The sequence below is a fragment of the Paroedura picta genome, chromosome 6 (assembly GCF_049243985.1).
Source record: "Paroedura picta isolate Pp20150507F chromosome 6, Ppicta_v3.0, whole genome shotgun sequence".
In the NCBI taxonomy this organism is placed as follows: domain Eukaryota; kingdom Metazoa; phylum Chordata; class Lepidosauria; order Squamata; family Gekkonidae; genus Paroedura; species Paroedura picta.
Genome location: NC_135374.1, coordinates 19,549,710 through 19,560,790, shown reverse-complemented (window position 1 = coordinate 19,560,790; position 11,081 = coordinate 19,549,710). Strand labels below are relative to the sequence as shown.

Below are 11,081 nucleotides of genomic sequence, written 5' to 3'. Positions count from 1 at the left end.
AACATTTAAGTAGCCTGGATCAGGGACCGAGCCCACAATTGAATCTAGCCAGGCAGAGGAAATCTCGAAGACAAAGGCAGAATTTTGTGGGGAAGAAGCATAGTCATTAGCGACTATCCATGCTGTATTTTAGTTAGGAGGTATAGTTGCCTGGAGAAAAATATACTGTCCCTTTCACTGAGCCTTAATGTGTGGAAATGGGTAAGCTGAAGGTTTTCTGGCATGAAGATAAATAACATTCCATTAGGATTCTGTTAAAGCAGCGGGATATTTTTTTTTCCTCTCTAGGTAGCTGGCAACACTGGCATGGCAGGGACAGACAGTGGGGTCCCTTTCCCACTGACCTGTCGGGCCCAATCACCACTCCAGCACTCAGCTTTAAAGGCAGAACTGGCAGGACAGCAGTACCTTCCTTGTCCATCTAATTTAAACTGGGCTGCCAGGCATGACCTGTGCAAAGTTAGCATGAGTGCAGCCCAAGCAACTGTTGTGCTGGAAGCTAGAATTACACACTTAGACATGTCTCACATATAGAAGAGGACAGTTTAAGCGAGATGCTGTCTCTGCCAAAAGTCACACAGACACGTTTTTGTTCCAATAGGATGCCTGTTCAATCGAGTCTGTACTTGGAGCAGGAGAACAGAGTGTGATGAAAGGATGGACTATACTGCTACAGAACAAAACCAGAGTCCAGTAGCACCTTTAAGACCCACAAAGATTTATTCCAGGTGTGAGCTTTCGAGTGCAAGCACTTCCTCAGACCATGAACACAAAAGCTCACGCCTTGAATAAATCTTTGTTGGTCTTAAAGGTGCTACTGGACTCTGATTTTTGTTGTGCTACTCCAGACCAACGTAGCTACCCATTTGAATTTATAGTGCTATGGGAGAATGTATCACTTGTTCCCCAGCATTAAACATTCCCCTGAAAAGGGAAACTAGCCCACCAGGGCTGATTCTACACTTACTTTGTTTATTCCATTGTGGATCCTGCTGAATTCAGAGCGACTTGAACTCGGGTCTCCCTCTATCTGCACCCCCCCCCCTTGAAACAGAAAGTGTTCTGCACACCAGGGGTAGTCAACCTGCGGTCCTCCAGATGTCCATGGACTACAATTCCCATGAGCCTCTGCCAGAAAACGCTGGCAGGGGCTCATGGGAATTGTAGTCCATGGACATCTGGAGGACCACAGGTTGACTACCCCTGCTGCACACGATTGTGGAAGCTCAGAAGGGGGGGGGGGAGGTAGCCAAGCGCTGCATTGCAGGCCCGCCCACCCATCCACTGACTCCCTCACCTAACCATTCCAGAGGGGCAGCCGTCTGGGGGAGCCAAACCAGTCTGGGGCCACCTTGGCGGCCGGCACGCGCATCTATTCGTGGGGACGGCGGCGCGCTCCCATTCCGCAGGCGGGAAAACCGGCCCGTCTCTTTCCGCTCCTTGGCGCGTCCTGCAGTAGCCCTGGTGCGGCGCAGAAATGCACGCTCATTGGCGTGACTTCGGAGTCTCGCCTCCGCTCCTCCGCGGCACTTTTCGGGGAGGAAAGGGCCCCTCACGCTTGGCCCTCGCCTCTTCGGGTCACATCCGGCCTTCTCCCCCCAGCCCAGCCCAGCCCCAAAACCACCACGGGGAAAGGAGAAGCGCGAGCAGGCATTTCCTCAGCTGGGAGGGCTCCGGTTTCTGGGCTGTGTCGCGGGAGTCCAAAAGGCCAGGCAGGCTCTGGAGAGAAGTGCGTGAGGGGGGAGCCGCCGCCTTGGCCCTGCTTCCTGTCCGGCAAGCGGTCAGTGCTGTAAGGAGCCTGCTTTGGGAGACCGCCCTGCCCGTGTGCTATTCCTTCTTCCTTCACGCGCTCCCCGCCACGAGTTGGAGCGCGCCCGGCGACGCCCCCGCGGTTGGGGCCCTCCGGGGGTCGCCTGTTGCTCGGCCAGGCAGTGTAGGGGTCGAGAACCGCGGGCGGGACCCCGCGAGCAAGCAAGCAGCGGGGAGAGTCTGGTTTAGCGAAGCAGGCTGGCTAGCTCTTGTCTCTTTGAAAGCGGCTTGGGACACAACGCCAACAGGTGACGCTTTTCATAGAATCATAGAATCATTGGAAGGGGCCATACAGGCCATCTAGTCCAACCCCCTGCTCAACGCAGGATCAGCCCTAAGCATCCTAAACCATTCCCGGGATGGAGAGGAGCACTAAGAAATTGATATCCCATTTCTCTCCCCATTGGACCCCGAGTGACTTCTTACGACGTCATTCTTTTCTTTTGGCCTTACAGCAACAACTGTGAGGTAGGGTGGCCAGACCCTGAACGGGAAACATTTGGGGATGTTCTGTCTCTGTAGTCTGATAACAAGCTGTAATTCCAGGGGGTGCCCAGGGGCCACCTGGAGGCTGGCATCCCTATGGTGAGGTAAAGAGAGGGTGACTGGCCCACCCATGAAGCATCCAGGGGTTCAAACCTGTATCTTCCAGATGACACCCCAACACACTGTCTACTATATACCAAGCTAGCTCTGTGTTAAAAGCATGCAGTGGGGGAGAGCCATTTTAAAATTATGACACCCTAAGAAATACTGTAGCCTTTCAGCAGCCCTGCTTTTAAGAGGTTCTCTTTTCTGCTCAGGAAGCCCACAAAAGAGCCAAAAAACCTTAATTATGGTTGTCACCCCCCCCCCCCGCAACATCAGTCCACATTATCTTGACTGTAGGAAGAAAGTGAATAGAGAGAACATTCTGTCTTCCCCAAACACTGGACCCTCTGGGTATAATAAGCAGCAGACAAAACCAGACCCTCTGGATGTAATAAGCAGCAGACCAAAGCAGCTATTTCCCACAATGCATACGGAACTCAACACCACAGGATATCTAGTTTGAACAGCTTTAAAATTCAATTAAACCAAGTTATGGAGGATTGGTGCATCATGATTGTTTTTAGCTGTGAAAGCCAAATGGTACTTGGTCATTTGAGAGGGGACATGATAGCCCTATTTAAGTATTTGAAAGGTCACTTGGAGGAGGGCAGGATGCTGTTTCCGTTGGCTGCAGAGGAAAGGACACGCAGTAATTGGTTTAAACTACAAGTACAACGATGAAGAGCCTCTTGTGGCGCAGAGTGGTAAGGCAGTAGTCTGAAAGCTTTGCCCATGAGGCTGGGAGTTCAATCCTAGCAGCCGGCTCAAGGTTGACTCAGCCTTCCATCCTTCCGAGGTCGGTAAAATGAGTACCCAGCTTGCTGGGGGGTAAATGGTAATGACTGGGGAAGGCACTGGCAAACCACCCCGTATTGAGTCTGCCATGAAAACGCTAGAGGGCGTCACCCCAAGGGTCAGACATGACTCGGTGCTTGCACAGGGGATACCTTTACCTTTACCTTTTTTACAATGATGTAGGCTAGATATTAGGAAAAAAAATTTCACAGTCAGAGTAGTTCAGCAGTGGAATAGGCTGCCTAAGGAGGTGGTGAGCTCCCCCTCACTGGCAGTCTTCAAGCAAAGATTGGACACACACTTTTCTTGGATGCTTTAGGATGCTTTGGACTGATCCTGCGTTGAGCAGGGGGTTGGACTAGATGGCCTGTATGGCCCCTTCCAACTCTATGATTCTATGATTCTATTATTCTATTTAGAGGTAGGGCTCCTCGGGCCTTTGATATCCAGTTTGTGGGTCACTTGTGGAAAACAAGATTCCAGCTAGATGGACCCTTAGTCTGATGAGGCATGGCTTCTCTTGTGTTCTTATTAGGACTAAGTTAGATTCCTCTGTACAGCAGTGGCCAGCTGTAGCTTTATAATACCTTGGAGGGCTAGATAAGACATGTTGGGTTTGTTTTATTTCCCCCTAAGGTGTGAGGACCAGCAAAGCAAGTCTTGTTAGGATAAGGTATGAGGACACCAGAGAAAGGGATGGAATTTCAAAGGCAAACCTAAGTTCACTGGGCAAGCAGAAACAGGCAGGTTAAAGGAAGGCAAAGTTTGAAAGGGCTCCTGGCAAGAACTGTGGAGAGACCTACCAGATCAGTACCAGCACCCCTGTTGATGCAGCTTTGCATTTTCAGAATTGACCTCTGCTGCTTTCAAGGTCAATGCCAGGCTTCTATGGCAGTGGTGGTCAAACTGTGACCCTCCAGGCTAACATTCTCAGGTGATCATGGCAATTGTTGTCCATGGACATCTGGAGAACTACAGTTTGGCCACTCCTCACTATGGGCACCACTGGTGAATTTCCTGACACCAGTTTTTCCCCCTACCCAAAGCAAAGAGCCAATCCTAGCTTTCCATTTCCTCCAACTTGATAATTCAGAAAACCCTGAAGCAGAGTCTCGTTTATATGTGTAGGAAATATCCATGCAGAAACATCTGCCTTATTGATCTCTAAAGTGCTATTGGACTTGAATCTCGGTGTTTTACTGCAGACTAACACAGTTACCCTCTGAAATTCTCTTCACACCATATTTGAGTATAATTTAGCTTCTCTCAATAGCCCTACCAGGAGACTCTTCCTTCTTCATTTCAAACTGCATCTCCTTCTGGGGAAGCTGTGGGTAAGACGCTCAGTGCTAAGTGAAGTTTATTTACTTCATTTATAACCCCTGGAGGCCCAAAGCAGCTTATGTTCTCCTTTTCTCCAGAAGCAAGTAAGAGCAGCAGAAGGAAACTTTTCTTTAAAAAACGAAAAAAATAAGATGGTTGGCAAAACACAAAACTGGAGGGATATTCTTTCAGATCCCTTGTAACAGAGTTCACGATGAAAACTGAAAATGGCAAGGCAGCTAATAGTGTGCCACATCCCAAGGTGGTGTGCTGTGTCATCAGAAGGGGAGGAAGAATCCAGGTTTGAGTTACCTGCATTTGGAGAACCAGCCTTTATTGCCAAGTCACCCAGGCAGTAAGCTTCTGAAGAATTTACAGCATACTTTTAAAATGAAGTAAAAAAATTATATTCTGCTTATAAAAAAGAGGAGTAACAAGCACATGCGACATCGGCCACTCTTAGCATTACATGCACATCTCCGTAGTGTTCCCCGGTTTATACTTTTGGGGAGCTCATAACACTGAGGTTATTGTGGCTATCACCGTCACAATGCTTCTTCCCAGTCCAGCCTCTTCTAGAAGGAAAATGGCTTTGCCAGGAAATCAAGCATCTCCCTGAATATTGTTATACCTGTAAGGCAAACCACCTGTTCTGCCTTTGACTGAGAAACTCAGCTATGTGCTTTTGCATTGGTGAAAAGTTGGTACTATTCTGTTGCCGTACTAGCACATAACAATGTTCTCTTAGGGAGGTTTAACCGTATTCATTTAGCAGAGAGATTATCTTTTCATGTTTGTATGGCCCCTGATCTTCTCCCTCATATTAGTTTGTAGTGCCCCAAGTTCTCTTTATACCGCTATGTGATATCTGACGTTCTGTCCTCCTTTCAATTCCATTGTGATGAAACTGTAATAGTTAATAAATTACTTGATAGCAAGGATCCTGCTCGGATCGCCCGTATTGCAGCATTTTTAGGCAAGGTTTTTAGAATTAATTCCTTGTTTTTAATGAAACTGAATAACCCTACTTGATTTTTAATTTTATTACTTTGTATCTCCCTACTTGTATTGCTCATTATGCCAATAAAGCCTTCTGTATCTGTATCTGCTCTGTTGCCATAATTTCCCACAATGATATGTGGTATGCAGGCCCTACATCACCTGCTCTTCTAGGTTTTCTCATCATACTGTTCTAGTTGGTATGTTATTGTTATATTGTTACATTGATTTTGAGAGTTCTGTGTAAATTTTTTTAAATGTTTTATGTAAACCGCCCAGAGCTGTAGGGAAGGGCGGTATAAAAATCTAAATAAATAAAACAAATCATCTGGAGAAGCTTTTCTCTTTCTCTGGTAACCTGCCACCAGCATTTGACCTCTATAGAAATTGTCACTGAGAGGGTCAGGACTCTGCTTCCCTTCCAGGTTCTGAGGCCTTGCCTCTGTGTCCCTTGCTGCCCAGCACGTGATCATCATAGGATCCATTTACTGTCTTCTGCACCCCTGGAAGAACAGCTGTTTGCCAACTTCCAACAGCTGTTTGCCAACTTTGCCTTCCCCCGGAGCTTCTTTTAAAATGGCATGTCCATGGTGGAGGACTATGTGGTTCAGAGAACCACTACCAGCATCAAAAGTTATAAAATATTTATTTAAATGAAGATGCTCACAAGCATACTTTTAACACAGCACCAGACTGAGCAAGGGGTTCATAAAATGGGCAAAACACAACTTCTCTCTATATATTCCCTATCAGATGTTAAAATATAGGACAGACTTATAACTTAGAATGTTATAGATCTCTAGAGAGTTTCCATTACTCTGCAGCTTCCCCCAGCTGTCTAGGTCAGCACATAGCAATGGCTTCCTGCTTCATGAGTTCAGTTCACACTGATGGACTCAGCACAAAAAGAGACCTCTCTCGTTGCTTCCAGGAGTTTTGTCTTTTTCCTTTCCCTTTCCACTGACCCAGTCAGGCCAGGTCAAGGAAGCTTCTCCTGAAGTTTCCAGAAATTTCTTCCTGAGATCTTCTAGTTCTAATTCCCCAAAATATATGTTCCCAGCTGGTAGAGCAGAGATTGGACCATCCTCTTTTCCTTAGGTAGACATCTTGTAAATTTCGTAAAAGGTAGCTTGTGTGTGGCATGGAGGGAGTGCAGGAGTGATGATCATAGATATGAGGAACTCATCCTCTTCTTGTTCCCTTATTATATTTCTATACTGCTCTCCCTTTTGACTCAGGGCAGTTTAGCAAGAACACAGGGATAAATACAGCATCATTTATAACAGTGGTCCCCAACCTGCGGTCCGCAGCCCGGTGCCGGGCCGTGAAGGCCAGGGCGCCAGGCCACGGTTCCCTCTCCCCGCCCCCCCCCGCAATAAAAAACTTCCCAGGCTGCAAGCTTGCGGCCCGGGAAGCTTTTTACTGCGGGAGGGGGGGGGAGAGGGAATAAGGGCTGCACCGCGCACATGCGCGGCCCAGCCACGCATGCGCACATGCACGCTGCGTGGCCGAAATCGCACATGCGTGGCACTTTCGCGTATGCGCGCATGTGCGAAAGTGCCGCGCATGTGCGATTTCGGACACGCATAGCGCATGTGCGCATGTGCGGCCCGGCCACGCATGCGCAATGCGCGGGCACAGCCATGCGTGCGCGCTGCACGGGCGTGGCCGTCGCCCTGCCGGTCCCCAGCCAAAAAAAGGTTACGATCTGTCAACCTGAGAGGTCTCAGAAGGGCTTGTGTGGGCAGCAGAGGGGCTTGGCAGGGAGGCGTGGCACTTGGGCATCCAGGGAGATGTGGAATTAGTAATACTGTGGCTGTTAAGTGACTTGAAGTTTTATCTGGTAAATTATTTCTGGACTACCAAGGACTACACTAGCAAGTGGGGAAAATAACTCAACACACGCAGATCACAGAGTTGTGCCTTTATCCCAGATGACATATATTTGTAGTGGTTTGTTCTTTTCAGGTCCTGATTATCATGAATATTGTAAATGCCCTAAAAATGCTACATCTTGGGAGAAAAGCCTTCCATGTCCATCAGAGGAACCTCAGGTGACCAAGGACTTTAATGCATTTCTGAGTATCGATCTTCAGCAGATGCATAATGAAATCCCAGCTAGGTTTGGCCAAAGGACAGAAGCCATTGTTCATTACACTGTCCTTGGGAATCGCATCTATTGCCACTCCTTGGGGAAGTACACAGACGTCACAATATTCTGTAGTGAAATTTTGCTGTCATTGGCCCATTATGCACGGCCGCCGAAATGGCGATTTCGGGTCACATGGAAAATGCGGAGGGGGAAGACGCGACGCACACCGGTTATGCACGGGGCGGGGCGCGGCGGCGGCAAAACCCAGAGTAACCGATTATGCACGCGGCGATCCGGGCGCCGCTTCTGGTTGCGCCCCGGTCACCCGGAAGCTGCGCTTTCTTCCACGTTTCACTGACGCGGCTTTTTCGGCGGCATGCACCGAAGCTGCGGCCAGTTGCAGTCGGCTCCGTGCGTTATCGGTGATTTTAGTCGCCGCCATTCCACCCCGAATGTGCGTTATTTCCCCCGTGCATAATGGGTCATTGGCAAGAAAGGTATACTTTTATAGTTATTCACTTATTCACAGTGGCAGTTTGTCCCCCATGTGGATAGCCAAATCCAAACAGTGGGGCCAACCACTTACAATTTAAGGTTCTGCAACTCGAGAGGAGCATCTGCCAGTACTGATGCAACAGCAAAGTGTGATTTCTCCTAAATAAGAAATCATAATTGAAAGGGATTGGGGTGTGTGTGTGCATAAACAGAAGGTATATTTTCCAGCTTCCAGACTGTTGAAGCTTTACACCGGAACAGACCAGTATGTATTTAGTGATGGCATACACAGCTGTTGTTTCAGATACATTGTGTATTGCATGCAGGGAGCTTTAAGTGCCAGAGAGGAAGAAAAAGCTTTCATGAACAGGGAGATAAAACACAAAGCCAAGGCCAATGGTCTCCCTGTTTATGGAGAAAATAAACACCAGGCTTTTGACGATGTGTTATTTCAGACTTGCCCTGTGCTCTGGGCTGTTTAGTATTTAAATCTTTTTATTTTTATGCTTTTCTGCCTGCTTTGTGTAGTTTTCTGCTTAGCTATTTATTATATTGCTTTCCCTTCTTCCCTGGAATGTAGATTCTCCCCTTTCAGACTGCTTTTTAATAACCATCTCAACAAACATTAAACCTCTTTTTCTGCCCAGATTCAAACCTACTTCTGCTGGTCCCAGATCCAAGCTCAAATATGGCTTATAGCTGTGCAACTCAAGCAGTTGGGTGCGAATGTCCAATGAGCGATAGGGGGGAATGAGGGCTCGTGTTCGGTCTGGCAGGGCTCTGTGTGTCTCTCTCTGTCTCTGGCACGTCTCAGAGGAACGTGGCTAGCATCCAGGGAGAGAGGGTGGGAGCTGTAGGGGCAGGGCCAATCAGGGTGCAGCCAGCTTGGACAGCTGGACACGTTCCGCCCCCCAGGCTGTTTCACAAATATATAGAGGAACCATGTTGGGGACTGGCCAGTGGAATATCGCCAACAACACCCCTGGACCTCTGCCTATCTTTTCTTGGTGTGGCTTTGTGCCTTAGTCAGATGTTGTTCTTCCAAATTACGACATCACCCACCCCACCCTTGAAACTCTCCGTGATGTCACAAATGACCTCCTGTCCATTCAAGGGAATACTGGTAAGGGGGACATTGCAGATGGAAGGGAAACAGCGCTAATTGCTGGAGCGCCACCGGTACAAACTAGTCTATGTTAAGAAAGAAAATGCTGGGGACAAAGCTGTTCTCTCTGGATGACAAGCATTCGCCTTTGAGCTTGGGATATTAGTTTACTAGGAAGTGGCACTAAAACATGAATAATAAAGGGAAGCAGAAATATTAACATAGCTTAACATTTCAAAAATATTAGAAGAAAAAGAAGAAGAAGAAGAAGAAGAGTTGGTTCTTATATGCCACTTTTCTCTACCCAAAGGAGGCTCAAAGCAGCTTACAGTCGCCTTCCCTTTCCTCTCCCCACAACAGACATCCTGTGAGGTGGGTGAGGCTGAGAGAGCCCTGATATTACTGCTCAGTCAGAACAGTTTTATCAGTGCTGTGGCGAGCCCAATGTCACCCAGCTGGCTGCATGTGGGGGAGGGCAGAATCAAATTTGCTCGCCAGATTAGAAGTCCGCACTCCTAACCACGACATCTCTCTCAGACAGAATAGAATAACTATGCAAGGGCCACTACCAATAAGCCTGCAATCACAAACCCCATTGCTCTGCCACAGTCTTAGGAGTCTCTAATTTTCTTTCTTTGCTTTAGTACCCTTGCTCCAACTGGGTACTTTCGGAGCACTGCTGCAGTGACTGCAGAGGTACCCTTAGCCACCAGGAAGGCCAGCTGTGGCACGGGCTATAGTGCAGCTGCTGCTCCTCTCTTTTTAAAATTCTGTGCAATGTATTTTGCTTCAATTTGCTAGAGTCATCTGCTGTGGTGGTTCTGTACTCCGTAAGGCATCAGAGAAACGTTTAAATAAATACTTGGGTGAGGGAAGAGACTTCTGAAGCTCCCTGCTGGAATTGGGTGTGGTGTGGTGATTCGCAATTCTCAATTCCAGCTTGAGCATTTAAGGCAAGGGAGATATATTTACAAGCCCTAAAACTGCAGTATTTCCCTTCCATTCAACCCCAAAATACATGCTAGGCCCTCCTTTTCCAGACTATCACTTTGATTTTTTCCAGGCAGCACAGAAAAACAAAACAACAGGGGACCAAGGAAGGCTTCTGTCTCCTTTTCAGATTTCAGCTCCCTCTTTTTCTCTATGTTTATTGTGTGCCTTGGTCTGAATTTCTGCTTTGGACCTAAACAGGAATGTCAGTTTGCATTCAGTTGTTCAGTTGCTATGGGAATGCATGTTTCATTTGAATGAAATATCTAATAATTCCAGGCCCTGTCTGGGAAAACCCAATGGAACAAGGGTTTTCCCAAGGTCCAGACAGACGAGAAGAACGGCTACAGCTGGCTCAGCTCTCCAAGGAAAACTCAGAACTTCTGGATGCTGGGATAACAGGTTACTTCTTCCGAGAAAAGGAGAAGGAGCAGCGTAAGACTCCCTTGATGGGGTTCTTTGATTCTTTAAGGCAGGGGTAGTCAAACTGCGGCCCTCCAGATGTCCATGAACTACAATTCCCAGGAGCCCCTGCCAGCGTTCGCTGGCAGGGGCTCCTGGGAATTGTAGTTCATGGACATCTGGAGGGCCGCAGTTTGACTACCCCTGCTTTAAGGTATTCCACTAGTCATAGTTGGGATGCATTAACACCCAGGAGGAAACACGCATTTCCTTATTGTGTTTTGCTTTGACTCATGCCTGAGAGTTCCTTCAAGTGGTACAAAGTTTTGGCGTGGAGCACAATTCCGTTTAAGGCTTAAAATGCAGCCTGTGTATATTTCATCCACGTGTATTGGGTTGTTTGTGGCCTCTCATTCTTCCAGTGCAACCAATACACACACGTGACTATCTTAACCAACTTGCACGTGTCAGTTTATATTC

The 11,081-nt window shown here is 47.8% G+C and overlaps 1 protein-coding gene across 1 annotated transcript; it reads left to right on the top strand.

The window, feature by feature from the left end:
- Positions 1–1,477: 1,477 nt before the first annotated feature.
- POGLUT3 (protein O-glucosyltransferase 3) lies at positions 1,478–10,681 on the top strand. Its single transcript, XM_077344173.1, is given in 5 exon segments — positions 1,478–2,057; positions 7,486–7,796; positions 9,040–9,074; positions 9,076–9,227; positions 10,479–10,681. Coding segments are annotated over 5 exon segments (1,281 nt in total).
- Positions 10,682–11,081: the final 400 nt, after the last annotated feature.